The 15179-nt window shown below is 43.4% G+C and overlaps 1 protein-coding gene across 3 annotated transcripts in view; it reads left to right on the top strand.

The window, feature by feature from the left end:
- Positions 1-15179, top strand: part of LOC126997984 (follistatin-like) — a 238090-nt gene that overhangs the window by 120705 nt on the left and 102206 nt on the right. For all 3 annotated transcript variants that reach the window (XR_007752541.1, XM_050859254.1, XM_050859253.1), the window contains exons 5-6: positions 9075-9293; positions 11254-11487. Coding sequence is in view for 2 of the 3 variants with exons in the window: in XM_050859254.1 (XP_050715211.1) it covers positions 9075-9293; positions 11254-11487 (453 nt within the window). In the remaining variant the exon portion in view is untranslated. The remainder of the gene's footprint in view (positions 1-9074; positions 9294-11253; positions 11488-15179) is intronic.

Below are 15179 nucleotides of genomic sequence, written 5' to 3'. Positions count from 1 at the left end.
AAGGAATAAGAGGAAGCGAAGCAACATGACATAAAGGAAGGGAAGCAACACAGACATAAAGGAATAAGAGGAAGCGAAGCAACATGACATAAAGGAAGGGAAGCAACACAGACATAAAGGAATAAGAGGAAGCGAAGCAACATGACATAAAGGAAGGGAAGCAACACAGACGTAAAGGAATAAGAGGAAGAGAAGCAACATGACATAAAGGAAGGGAAGCAACACAAACATAAAGGAATAAGAGGAAGCGAAGCAACATGACATAAAGGAAGGGAAGCAACACAGACATAAAGGAATAAGAGGAAGCGAAGCAACATGACATAAAGGAAGGGAAGCAACACAGACATAAAGGAATAAGAGGAAGCGAAGCAACATGACATAAAGGAAGGGAAGCAACACAGACATAAAGGAATAAGAGGAAGAGAAGCAACATGACATAAAGGAAGGGAAGCAACACAGACGTAAAGGAATAAGAGGAAGAGAAGCAACATGACATAAAGGAAGGGAAGCAACACAGACATAAAGGAATAAGAGAAAGGGAAGCAACATGACATAAAGGAAGGGAAGCAACACAGACGTAAAGGAATAAGAGGAAGAGAAGCAACATGGCATAAAGGAAGGGAAGCAACACAGACATAAAGGAATAAGAGGAATAGAAGCAACATGACATAAAGGAAGGGAAGCAACACAGACATAAAGGAATAAGAGGAAGCGAAGCAACATGACATAAAGGAAGGGAAGCAACACAGACGTAAAGGAATAAGAGGAAGAGAAGCAACATGACATAAAGGAAGGGAAGCAACACAGACATAAAGGAATAAGAGGAAGCAAAGCAACATGACATAAAGGAAGGGAAGCAACACAGACATAAAGGAATAAGAGGAAGTGAAGCAACATGACATAAAGGAAGGGAAGCAACACTGACATAAAGGAATAAGAGGAAGCGAAGCAACATGATATAAAGGAAGCGAAGCAACACAGACATAAAGGAATAAGAGGAAGAGAAGCAACATGACATAAAGGAAGGGAAGCAACACAGACATAAAGGATTAAGAGGAAGCAAAGCAACATGACATAAAGGAAGGGAAGCAACACAGACATAAAGGAATAAAAGGAAGTGAAGCAACATGACATAAAGGAAGGGAAGCAACACAGACATAAAGGAATAAGAGGAAGCGAAGCAACATGATATAAAGGAAGCGAAGCAACACAGACATAAAGGAATAAGAGGAAGAGAAGCAACATGAAATAAAGGAAGGGAAGCAACACAGACATAAAGGAATAAGAGGAAGAGAAGCAACATGACATAAAGGAAGGGAAGCAACACAAACATAAAGAAATAAGAGGAAGAGAAGCAACATGACCTAAAGGAAGGGAAGCAACACAAACATAAATAAATAAGAGGAAGCGAAGCAACATGACATAAAGGAAGGGAAGTAACACAAACATAAAGGAATAAGAGGAAGCGAAGCAACATGACATAAAGGAAGGGAAGCAACACAGACATAAAGGAATAAGAGGAAGTGCCTACCCACGAATCCGCGGGACCAGATTCGATTCGGCTTGGTCAGTCAACTCATCCCACCCAGCTATCCAGTCACCATTTTGGGCTAGTCGATAAAATTGGTACTTGGGGAAACCTGGGACTTTTTTTTCATTATTGTTTCCTTTTTTTGCCGTAGAACTGTCTCCTTTGCTGTAAAAAAAAAAAAAAAAAAATTGCGTCCTGGGGTGTGGGATGATATCTTCTTACACCCTACACAACCCCGGTCACCCCACAAACACCCCGGGGCCCAGAATCTCAACCTTGGTAAACATGGGGCTTTTTTTTCATTTTAATTTCCTATTTTTTTGCCCTTGAACTGTCTCATTTGCTGTAAAAAAATTGTGTCCTGGGGTGTGGGGTGATATCTTCCTACACCCTAGACAACCCCAGTCACCCCGCAAACACCCCGGGGCCCAGAATCTCACCTTGACATGCCCCCTTCTACGCCCGCCAGGTCCAAAGAGACGGAGATGAGCACTGAGACAACGCGTAGCTCGGCGTGAACTCTCAACTTTACCTTTGCTTACCTTTTGTTTATGGTTGAATAGCTTCTTCCTCCGTTACTCCTCTGGACACAGCTCTCTCCGTAATCTTAATCACTTACAATTCGTTTCAATCGTTAACAGTAACAGAACAGATAGGAATATATAAATAGTTTCATAAGTACCTAAAAGAATCTCCTCCTCCTCCTCCTCCTCCTCCTCGCTTCAAGTACAACATACGAGTGTGACAGTGAACCATTATATTGCGTTTTAAATTTTAGGAGATCACTCACCACCCAGGAGGAGGAGGAGGAGGAGGAAGAATAACAAGGTAAAGGAAGGGAGAGAGAGAGAGAGAGAGAGAGAGAGAGAGAGAGAGAGAGAGATGGGGGGAATTATTTTTTTATTAATTCAAATGGAAGAAAAGAAGATAAAAAAGGAAGATTAGATTAAATGAAGGTGACGAGTGAAAAGATATTGAGATTTTGGAAGAATGCAGTCTCTCTCTCTCTCTCTCTCTCTCTCTCTCTCTCTCTCTCGCAGGAACATAAATAATGAAGGAATGACTGATGTTAACCATTTATTCTTCTCAGATTTATTGTTAGCCAGAGTTACGGTCAGTCTTCGTCTAGTGGGCTTAGAGAGAGAGAGAGAGAGAGAGAGAGAGAGAGAGAGAGAGAGAGAGAGAGAGAGAGAGAGAGAGAAGGAGAAGGGAAGGAAGGAAGTTGTGAGTGAGAAAAGGTTTGGTGGAAGAGGAAGAAACGACGGTGGAGAGAGAGAGAGAGAGAGAGAGGAGGGGAAGGGGAAGGGGATGGAAGGGAAGTTGTGAGTGAGAAAAGGTTTGGTGGAAGAAGAAACGACGGTGGGGATAGAAGAGAGAGAGAGAGAGAGAGAGAGAGAGAGAGAGAGAGAGAGAGCCCACGTGCCTCACCCCCCACAGAGGCCCGTGAATAATGCCTTCTTTTACCTGGCTTCAAAATCTGCTTTCCTTCACGCTCGCCTCCTCCTCCTCCTCCTCCTTCCGAGACTTATACGTTTATCTCCGCTCCTTACCTGCTCGGCCCCCCCCTCTCCCCTCACCTGCCCCTCTCCCTCCCCTCAGGTGCTCGGCTAACAGGTACGCAGTAGGACTAATTTCATTACCTGTTTAAAATCCCATCGTGCCACTCAGGTATGCAGCGGCCAGGTGAGGCGCTGGATTGTGAGGTAGAAGGGGGGGTGGGGGGGTTGAGTTTGAGGAGCTGTTGGGTTTGTGATCTTTTCTCTCTTGTTGTTGTTTTTGTTGTCATTGATAAGTTGGTCGTTACTCCGTCGTTATTTTTCCTCTTTGTTATCTGTTGTTGTTAATGAGTTTTCGATAGTCCTTCGTTTTCCTCCCTCTTTTTGTTGTCGTTATTCGTTGTCTTTCCTTTTTTTTGTCGTTAATCAGTTCTCGTTAATCCTTTGTTATCTTTCCTCTCGTTGTTGTTATCGTTAATCAATTCTCGTTAGTCCTTTGTTATCTTTCCTCTCGTTGTTGTTATCGTTAATCAATTCTCGTTAGTCCTTTGTTATCTTTCCTCTCGTTGTTGTTATCGTTAATCAATTCTCGTTAGTCCTTTGTTATATTTCCTCTTGTTAATTAGTTCTCGTTACCCCTTTGTTATCTTTCCTCTTGTTAATTAGTTATCGTTACCCCTTTGTTATCTCTCCTCTTGTTATTGTCGATAATTAGTTCTCGTTAGTCCTTTGTTATTTTTCCTCTTGTCGTTAATTAGTTTTCGTTAGTCCTTTGTTATCTTTCCTCTTGTCGTTAATTAGTTCTCGTTAGTCCTTTGTTATCTTTCCTCTTGTTGTTGTCGATAATTAGTTCTCGTTAGTCCTTTGTTATCTTTCCTCTTGTCGTTAATTAGTTATCGTTACCCCTTTGTTATCTTTCCTCTTGTTGTTGTCGTTAATTAGCTCTCGTTAGTCCTTTGTTATCTTTCCTCTTGTTGTTGTCGATAATTAGTTCTCGTTACCCCTTTGTTATCTTTCCTCTTGTTGTTGTCGTTAATTAGTTCTCGTTACCCCTTTGTTATCTTTCCTCTTGTTGTTGTCGTTAATTAGTTCTCGTTAGTCCTTTGTTATCTTTCTTCTTGTTGTCGTTAATTAGTTCTCGTTAGTCCTTTGTTATCTTTCTTCTTGTTGTTGTCGATAATTAGTTCTCGTTAGTCCTTTGTTATCTTTCCTCTTGTCGATAATTAGTTCTCGTTACCCCTTTGTTATCTTTCCTCTTGTTGTCGTTAATTAGATCTCGTTAGTCCTTTGTTATCTTTCCTCATGTTGTCGTTAATTAGTTCTCGTTAGTCCTTTGTTATTTTTCCTCTTGTCGTTAATTCGTTCTCGTTAGTCCTTTGTTATCTTTCCTCTTGTCGTTAATTAGTTCTCGTTAGTCCTTTGTTATCTTTCCTCTTGTCGTTAATTCGTTCTCGTTAGTCCTTTGTTATCTTTCCTCTTGTTGTTGTAGTCATCAATTAGTTCTCGTTACCCCTTTGTTATCTTTCCTCTTGTTGTAGTTGTCGTTAATTAGTTCTCGTTACCCCTTTGTTATCTTTCCTCTTGTTGTCGTTGTCGTTAATTAGTTCTCGTTACCCCTTTGTTATCTTTCCTCTTGTTGTAGTCATCAATTAGTTCTCGTTACCCCTTTGTTATCTTTCCTCTTGTTGTTGTAGTCATTAATAAGTTCTCGTTACCCCTTTGTTATCTTTCCTCTTGTTGTAGTCATCAATTAGTTCTCGTTACCCCTTTGTTATCTTTCCTCTTGTTGTAGTCATCAATTAGTTCTCGTTACCCCTTTGTTATCTTTCCTCTTGTTGTTGTAGTCATCAATTAGTTCTCGTTACCCCTTTGTTATCTTTCCTCTTGTTGTTGTAGTCATTAATTAGTTCTCGTTAGTCCTTTGTTATCTTTCCTCTTGTTGTAGTCATTAATTAGTTCTCGTTACCCCTTTGTTATCTTTCCTCTTGTTGTTGTAGTCATTAATAAGTTCTCGTTACCCCTTTGTTATCTTTCCTCTTGTTGTTGTAGTCATCAATTAGTTCTCGTTACCCCTTTGTTATCTTTCCTCTTGTTGTAGTCATCAATTAGTTCTCGTTACCCCTTTGTTATCTTTCCTCTTGTTGTTGTAGTCATTAATTAGTTCTCGTTACCCCTTTGTTATCTTTCCTCTTGTTGTTGTAGTCATTAATTAGTTCTCGTTACCCCTTTGTTATCTTTCCTCTTGTTGTTGTAGTCATTAATTAGTTCTCGTTACCCCTTTGTTATCTTTCCTCTTGTTGTCGTTAATTAGTTCTCGTTACCCCTTTGTTATCTTTCCTCTTGTTGTTGTAGTCATCAATTACTTCTCGTTACCCCTTTGTTATCTTTCCTCTCTGTTGCTGTTGTCATTAATAAGTTATCGCTACTCTTTTGAACGCTGATTTAACTACCCGTATGCTCTCATTGCCCAATTATTCGTATACACCAGCCCTGTGCAACCTGCGGCCCTCAAGACTGAATATCGTACAGTGCGGCCCGTCTATTCGGTGTTCGAAACTAACTGTCCAACTTACTGCCAATCCACACACACACACACACACACACACACACACACACACACACACAACTGTCATTCGTTGATATTTGAATCTCTCTCTCTCTCTCTCTCTCTCTCTCTCTCTCTCTCTCTCTCTCTCTCTCTCTCTCTCTCTCTCTCTCTCTCTCTAACTACCGTGTACATCATAAAGATCTAGTTACCGTATACACTAATGACCTAACTACCCTGTGTACAACATCTATTTATATACCCATTGACACTAATCACAATTGCCGTGTCCTCTAACAACCTAATTACCTCCTATACACTAACGATTTAATCACCCATGTACACGCTAACTACCTAATTACCTGTGTACACTTACTTTATTACTCCGTTTATGACTTTATTACTCCTTATTACTCCTTTATTGCTATTATTCCGGGTACACCAACGTTAGACAAAGAGAAAGGGAGAAGTGTAGAACGTTGGGAAAGGCCTTTATCGTTCATCGAGGTAGTAAAGGCTAATGATGATGATGATAATAAAGACAAAAACAATCTTATTAACCCGGTAGCTGCGGGGATCATGTTTCTTAAAGTCCCCTCTAAGCGAATTGATGAGAAAAAATCATCTCTCACGCAAACCATTTCATAATATATACCTATCAACGCATTTGTGATCAGTTTATGCATCATCTATGTTGGGGGGTTATATCATGGGAAAAATTTGGCCCGTCGCTAGTACACGGTAAGGCCACAAATTTGGTCCGTCGCTGCTACCGGGTCAATCAGAGGTACACAAAGATGCAGGTATAGATAAATGGTCTGTTGTGAAGCAGAACATATATCGTTTTCTTTACGCTGTGGTTAACTAAAGGGGCTATTACACTGGGCAAATTTTCTGTGGATCTTCAGTCAAACCACGATTTCCGCTGGAGTGGTTTTCATATTTCCGTGGTTTTCTGACGTGTCCACGATCTTCCAAAGCTACGGTAGATTTCACCAAAGGACGACGATATTACTCACCATCATTATCAGCAGCAATAACAAGAAACAAATGAGAACCACGCCAACGGAAATCGTGGTGTGACTGAAGATCCACAGAAAATTTGCCCAGTGTAATAGCCCTTTAAGGCGCTGAAATCAGTAGTCGTTTTTTCCTTTTCGTATATCAAGGGAAAAAATTAAGAATAAATAATAGCAAATAAGAATAGATAATGAAAATAAAGAGTAAATAAATAACACATGACTGCAAAGTTGTTCTCGTGTATTGCTCTATTGCATCATATCGCTGTCCGAGTGTTCGCAGTGTTACCAATTCTTGCAAACAACCACACCATCGACACCACCTTCCCTGCTATATATATCCCTGCTCAGGTGTGTGTCCGCAGGTGTGAGAAATTGATCAGCTTTAAGATATCATGTTTCTCAATGCAGATATAAACTACACTGGCTTCAACCCGTTTTTGTGTGTGTGTGTGTGTGTGTGTGTGTGTGTTGCAGGCCGAGTTGTTAAGTTGGTATATAGACATGGAATTAGCAGTTGATTTACGACTCTTGTTTGGGAGATAATATACGGGACCCATAAAGTCAGGGCTGAGTCATAGGCGGGGAGAGAGAGAGAGAGAGAGAGAGAGAGAGAGAGAGAGGGGGGGTAGATGTGGAGATGGATGAGAAGGAAAAGAACGGACACTGAAAGAAAAGAAGGAACAAGGAAATGAAGACAGTAGAGAGGAATGAAAAGAGAGAGAGAGAGAGAGAGAGAGAGAGAGAGAGAGAGAGAGAGAGAGAGAGAGATGGGGGGGTTAGATGGGAAGATGATAGAAACGGAAAAGGAACGGACACTGAAGGGAAAGAAGGAACAAGGAAAGGGAGACAGTAGAGAGGAATGAGAGAGAGAGAGAGAGAGAGAGAGAGAGAGAGAGAGAGAGAGAGAGAGAGAGAGAGAGAGAGAATGTGGAGATGGAAGAGAAGGAAACGGAACGTACACTGTAGGGAAAAAATTAACAAGGAAAGGAAGACAGTAGGAAGGAATGAGAGAGAGAGAGAGAGAGAGAGAGAGAGAGAGTTAGATGTGATGGAAGAGAAGAAAACGGAACGGACACTAAAGGGAAAGAAGGAACAAGGAAAGGAAGACAGTATAAAGGAATGAGAGAGAGAGAGAGAGAGAGAGAGAGAGAGAGAGAGAGGTTACGTAACTTTGCCTGACTGACTGACTCGTGTGTGGGTGACTGTGTGGGCTGATTGGATGACTGGCTGAAAGAGAGAGAGAGAGAGAGAGAGAGAGAGAGAGAGAGAGAGAGAGAGAGAACCTGACAATTAAACAGCCAGCCAGCCAGACAGCCAGACGGTCACCCAGACAGACAGCCAGACAGACCACCCCCACCCACCCCCGCCTCCACTGTTACCACACCCCGTCCCACCATCACGCAAACATTTCCTGAATCCTCCAACCCGAACCTAACCTTCCCTTCACCCTTCAAAGAAAAAAAAGGCTAAAAAAACGAGCGAACGAAAAAAACTCCCCCTCTTTTTTTTTCGTCCTGACAATAGAGTGCGTTTTAGTGCGTTGTAGCGGCGGGTAGGGCGCGATGGATGAACGGAGGACTAGAGTAACAAATAAAACCACTTGACCCTTTTTTTTTATCTCCAATATCAGATAACTAAACAAAAATTCACATTCCCCTCTTTTTTTTTTTATCCAATATCAGATAACTAAACAAAAATTCACATTCCCCTCTTTTTTTTATCTCCAATATCAAATAACTAAACAAAAATTCACATTCCCCTCTTTTTTTTTTCCTTTCTTACAATAGTGTGCGTTGGAGTGTGTTGCAGCCGCGTAAAAAAGTGCGTGAAGGATAAACATAAATAAAAACCATTACCCTTTTTTTTATCTCCAATATCATATTACAAAACAAAAATCAACATTCCCCTCTTTGTTTTTTTCCTTTCTTACAATAGTGTGCGTTGGAGTGTGTTGCAGCGGCGTAAAAAAGTGCGTGAACAGAAATAAAAACCATTACCCTTTTTTTTATCTCCAATATCATATTACAAAACAAAAATCAACATTCCCCTCTTTGTTTTTTTCCTTTCTTACAATAGTGTGCGTTGGAGTGTGTTGCAGCGGCGTAAAAAAAGTGCGTGTTGGATGAACAAAAATAAAAACATTACCCTTTTTTTTTTATCTCAGTAGCAGATAACTTATAAACATTCTCCATTTTTTCCCTCTCTCACGTTGCAGCGTCAGAATAAAGTGCGTTATTGATGGACTAAAAAAAGAACAAAATACTTTCCCTTTTTCAATAGCAGGTCCTTCAATACCATATCCTCCCGAAATTGACCTCTCTTTCGGCCACCTCTTTTGATTCTTTTTTAGGAGCAGCGAGTAGCGGGCTTTTTTTTTTATTGTTTCCTCATTTTGTGTGCCCTTGAGCTGTCTCCTTTGTTGTATAAAAAAAATAAAAAAAAAAAGACCCCTCAAAAATCACCCCTCTTCCCTTCAATAGCGTGCGTTGGAGTGCGTTGCAGCGGCGGGAAGAAGTGCGTGATGGACGAGCAGATGACTCCGAGGTGTGTGAAATGCCCCACGTCCTGCCCTCGCACCGACAGAGTGAGGCATCTGTGCGGGGCGGATCAACGCACCTACTCCTCTCCCTGCCACCTCAAGCAAGCGTCCTGCATTGCGGGCGCCGAGATCCTGCGAGCGTACAAGGGGGCATGCCAAGGTGAGATGCTGGGTCCACGTGTGTCTGTTGGGAGGGGATTGTGTACTGTAGGGTGTAGGTGTAGGTAAGGGTACTGGGACCTGTCTGGTGGGTTCTGGGTTTGTTACTGTCTTTGGGGTTGTGTGTGTGTTGATGTACTGAGGTCTGACTAGGTGTGCTTGAGGTGAGGTTTTGCTTCCCTTGGTGTATGTTGGGATAGGGTTGTTCAGGGTGGGTGTAGGGATATTGAGGTTCGTTTGGGTGGGTTTTGGGTTTCTTTCTGTCTTTGGGGTTGTGTGTGTGTTGATGTATCGAGGTCTGACTAGGTGTGCTTGAGGTGAGGTTTTGCGTCCCTAGGTGTATGTTGGGAGGGAATTTTGTAGGGTGTAGGTGTAGCTAGGGGTACTGGGACCTGTCTGGTGGGTTTTGGGTTTCTTTCTGTCTTTGGGGTTGTGTGTGTGTTGATGTATTGAGGTCTGACTAGGTGTACTTGAGGTGAGGTTTTGCGTCCCCAGGTGTATGTTGGGAGGGGGTTGTGTAGGGTGGGTGTAGGGATATTGGAGTCTATTTGAGTGGGTTCTGGGTTTCTCTCTGTTTCTGGAGTTGTGTAGGTGTGGGTGTAGGGATATTGGGGTCCGTTTGGGTGGGTTTTGGGTTAGTGGCGAAGGTACAGGTGGGGGAGAAGGGAAAACAGTAGGAGTGTACAGTTGTATGGTGTAAGATCGTTAGTCGTTCTGGTGTTGTTTATTGCTTATCGGGCACCTTATTTTCTGTTTCCGCCAAGTGGTTCTCAAGGATATAGTTGTAGAAGCATGTAGTATGATAGGTGTAGGGTGCGTCTGGGGTTGTAGATGAAGTTTCAGTCCTTCAATTTGCCAGGTGCTATTATGAAGGATACACTTGTCGGGGCATTGGGTATTAAAAGATGTGTGATAAGAGTTAGGTTAAGTGAAGGTGTGCGGGGTGTAGTGGGCAGGTGTACCCTCAGGTGTTTCCTTCAGGTGTTCTCGGGCGATACATCATAATGGGGAACCTAACAGTGACGTGAGTGAGGGCAGGAGTGATGGAGGGGACGAGGGAGTGGGAGGGAGTGTGGAAAGGTTAATGGGAATGGGGTCTTTTTTGTGTGTGTCTGTGCGTGGGGGGTGATGTGTGCGTGCGTGGTGGTGCTGAGAGAGAGAGAGAGAGAGAGAGAGAGAGAGAGAGAGAGAGAGAGAGAGAGAGAGAGAGAGAGAGAGAGAGAGAGAGAGAGAGACAGACAGACAGACAGACAGACAGACAGACAGACAGACAGACAGACAGACAGACAGAGAGAGAGAGAGAGAGAGAGAGTCATTTTCTCCCCATTATGCATATCAGTCTGTTCGTGTCATCCGTCGCATCATCCATCCAGTTAGTCAGTCAGTTAATCAGTCAAATAATCAGTAAATCATCCAATCATTCAACCAAGCATCCAAACGCCCAGCCACTCTCACATTCACTCACTCATCCATTCAATCAATCTCGCTTTCGCCCGTTCGCCTACTCATTCACTACACTCTTTCATTCAATTAATCAATCACTCATTCACTTTACTCATTCACGTCACTCATTCATCTACTCAACCACACAATCTCGCAATCACTCGTTCATTCACAATTACTCAACCACACAATCTCGCAATCACTCGTTCATTCACAATTACTCAACCACACAATCTCGCAATCACTCGTTCACTTATTCTCGTTTTCAATCTCTCCATCTCCCATTCACTCATTTCAATAGTCAGTCATTCAGTCAGTCAATCAATCAATCAGTCCTTCAGTCAGTCAGTCAGTCAGTCCTTCAGGCAGTCAGTCAGTCAGTTCGTCAGTCAGTCAGTCAGTCAGTTCGTCAGTCAGTCAGTCAGTCCTTCAGTCAGTCAGTCAGTCAGTCCTTCAGTCAGTCAGTCCAGTCAGTCAGTCAGTCATCCCGCGCCTCACCGCCGCCTCTCCACCCCCAGAGGGCGCCACCTGCAACACGGTGCGCTGCTGGCGTGGGCAGAAGTGCTTGACGCAGGAGGTGACGGAGCAGCCCCAGTGTACCTCCTGCGGCGCCCTGGACTCCTGCCTACCCTCCTCCCGCCCCGTCTGCGCCTCCGACGGCCGCGTGTACCCCTCCTGGTGCGCGTTTAAGCATGAGGCGTGTCGCTCCGGCCGCGCCCTCACACCTACGCTCCACCTGCACTGCGCCGCGAGTGAGTACACCTGGACCTACCTTACCTTCCATTGATTGGTTTATTGCTGATTGGATAGGTGTGCGCTGTGTGGGGATAGGTGTGTGGGCTCAGGGGGGGTAAGGGGGGTGCTGTGGGTGGGTGTGGGTCTTTGTTAGGTGGGTTATGAGTGTTGAGTGGGTGTGGGTGTTGCTGTGGGTGTTTGTGAGAAGTGTTGGGATTTCTTGGGTGTTGGTGTGGGTGGGTGTGGGTCATTGCTGGGTAGGTTATGAGTGTTAGTGGGTGTGGGTGTTGCTGTGGGTGCTTGTGGGAAGGATGTTGGGTTTTCGTGGGTGTGGGTTATAGGGAAGGGGTTACGAGTATGTTGTGGGTTTGAGTGTGGGTGTGTCTGGGGATCGATATGGGTGTGGGTGTTGTGGAGAGGGGTTATGGGTATGTTGTGGGTTCGGGTATGGGCATTTAGAGATGTTAATAAGGGTTTCGTGTGTTTATCCTGAGTGTGTGTGTGTGTGTGTGTGTGTGTGTGTGTGTGTGTGTGGGTGGGTGATCTTGTAGTGTAGTGGGTGGACGTCTGTAAGTCTGGGTATGTATGGGTGTGGAGGGTACGTGGAGGTGTGTTTTTAGGGTGTGGTTGTCTGGAAGGGAGTGTTTTTAAGCGTGGTGGTGGTGGGGTGGATCAAGTGGGCAGTGGAGTGGGGTGTATGGAGTGGTGGAGTGAGTGGATGAAGTGCTGTTTTGGGGGCGTCGTGGGTGGATGGCGCTAGCTGTGTGGAGTAAAAAAAAAAAAAAAAAAAAAAAAAAAAAAAAAGTAATTGTGATGTTGGGAAAAAGTGGTTCTGCCGTTAATGGTGAGGTGATGGTGTCTGGTGTTGTGATGGTCTTGCTGATGTTACTGATGGTGTGATGGCGTTGCTATTTTAGAGATATGATGGCGTTGATTATCAGGTCATGTTACTGGTGATCTTACTAATGCTTGGATGATGTTACTGTACGATGTTACTGATGTGATGTTACTCTACGATGTTACTGATGTGATGTTACTCTACGATGTTACTGATGTGATGATGTTACTATACGATGTTACTGATGTGGTGATGTTACTCTACGATGTTACTGATGTGATGTTACTCTACGATGTTACTGATGTGATGTTACTATACGATGTTACTGATGTGATGATGTTACTGCGACACACCCATCATTATCATCACCATCACCAGCATAAACATCACCTTCGTCATTGTGTCTTTACTTGTCTTGATCGCTGTTGACACAAAAGGATGTTTATTTAGGGCGTGTGGGCTGCTAAGGCTTTTCCCAAGGACACACACACACACACACACACACACACACACACACACACACACACACACACACACACACACACACACACAGTTTTGAGGGAAAGCAGAAAAAAATTAATAAAAAAAAGAGGAAAGAGGAACGGTAAAGGGTATGTGGAAAAAAGAAAAGTAAAGGCTGAATTAGAGAAAAAGGATGAAGAAGGAAGGAGTAAGGTGTTAGGAAGAAGATATAAAAGGGCAAGATGAAAAAGAGGAGTACTAGCATGAAAAAGAAAAACGAAGAAGACGGAGAAAGAGATGACAAAAGAAAAATAAAGTAGGAAAATGATATAGAGGAGTGGAGTAACATCACACAGAAAACGGAAAAGGAAAAAGGAAAAATAATGTAGTAAGGGGAAGAAGGAAGAAAAGGCGAAAAAGAAAATAGCGTGAGAAGTGAAAGAAGGAAGAAAAGACAAAAAATGAGAAAAAAGAAACAGTAGGAAGGGGGAAGAATAACAAGGAAGAAACGAAGAAAAAAAAACACCGTGGAAAGGAAGACAAACCCATTCAAACAGCCTCACGGGGGTTACCTGACTTACCTGGAGTGTCGCATGCCCAGGGAAGAGGCAGGTGTCGTCTTTACCTGCCCCCCAGCCCTCCCCCCCCTCTCCACTTCCCTCAGCCTCCCATCACGCCCCTCACAGTGTCATCGTAATAAGCAGGCAGTTCATCGTAAATCGTCTGTTATGGCTCGTCTTGGAGGTGAAAGGGGGCGAAAAGGAGAGGGTGGGAGAGGAAGGGGTTGGAAGGAAGGGAGGGAAAGAGAAAGGAGGAGGAGAGGAAGAGGAGTACAAAGGAGTACAAAGGAAAAGCAAACAGCAACAGACCTCTTGGGCCTAACTAGGCTGTTTGTTGTCGCTACCATCTACTCTAATCTACGAATCAGAGACACAGGGCAGTAAAGGCGAAGGCTCCTCGCCTCTCACCAGTCCCTCCAGCCGAGGCTGGCATGAAAAGGAAGAATACCATGTAGTATAGAAAAACTACAATGGAATTTTACATGGACAGAAGGAAGATCATACACGATGACTAAGCTAACACTACTTTATGTTAGACCGGAGCAAAATAGCGGATGTTCGGGTTAGCTTCTGAATATTTGTCTAGTCGGTTTTTGAACGTGCAAATAGTTTCGCTTTCGACGACGTTTTGAGGCAGACCATTCCGTACATTGATGACACGGTTGAAGAAGTGTTTTGATTCATTTGAGTTGAAACGCTTCCTCGTTATTTTGTATCCATTGCTTCTTGTTACACTTGATTGAGAGACTAAAATAATCATGAACGTTAACGTTATCGAATCCCTTGAAAATTTTAAACACTTCTATAAGGTCACCTCTTAGCCTGCGCTGTGATAGGCTGAATAAGTTCAGTTCTTTAAGTCTGTCTTCGTACGGTTTGTTTCGCAGTCCAGGGATCATTTTAGTAGCTCGACGCTGCACCCTCTCGAGTTTATCTATATCTTTTCTGTAATAGGGAGACCAAGCTGAACGCAATACTCAAGATGTGGGCGAACTAACGAAATGTCCAGTGTCAATATTACTTTTTCTGATTTGTGTTCAAATGTACGACCAATAAATCCGATCAGTTTGTTGGCAGTTTTTACTACTTCTGTGCAATGTTAACTCGGTTTAAGATCGTTCGAAATTATTACTCCAAGATCTTTTTCTTTGCTGGCTTCAGAAAGAAAGCACTCCGTTAATTTGATAATGAATACGATCGTTGTTGATTCCGATATGCATAACCTTGCACTTTTCAATATTGAAGTTCATTTGCCATGTTCGTGCCCATGCAACTACTTAAACGTTCGAAATCAGCTTGGAAGTGTTCTTTACCCGTTGTCGTAGTGACCCTGCTGGCTATTTTTGTGTCGTCGGCAAATTTCGAGGAGGAGGAGGAGGAGGAGGGAAAAATGGAAAGGGAGGAGGAGGGAATGAGAGAAAGGGGAAAAGAGAAAGGAAAAGAGGATAGTGTGGAGAAAATAAATGAGGGTGGAAATGGAAGAGAGAGAGAGAGAGAGAGGGGGGGGGGGGGGCAACAAACACGCGCCCGGCTAAAGTGATTCCGTCGACCTGGCAGTAATAGTAGTAGTAGTAGGAGGAGGAGGAGGAGTAGGAGGAGGAGGAGGAGGCAATGGAAAATAAGAACTATGACTTGGAGGAGACACAGTTGGAAAAGAAGTATGATTAAGATTTAAGAGGAGGAGGAGGAAGAAGAAGAGGAGGTGGAGGAGGAGGAGGAGAAAAAAGGTAATTTCGTGTAAAGCAAAATTTTAACGAGAGAGAGAGAGAGAGAGAGAGAGAGAGAGAATTTTGATGCCATGACCGGAAGTGAAGGCGATTAAACATTGAAGGAAAAAAATGGCAGACAC

Source organism: Eriocheir sinensis, chromosome 13, assembly GCF_024679095.1.
Source record: "Eriocheir sinensis breed Jianghai 21 chromosome 13, ASM2467909v1, whole genome shotgun sequence".
NCBI classification, from domain to species: domain Eukaryota; kingdom Metazoa; phylum Arthropoda; class Malacostraca; order Decapoda; family Varunidae; genus Eriocheir; species Eriocheir sinensis.
This window is presented reverse-complemented; position numbering and strand designations above follow the sequence as displayed.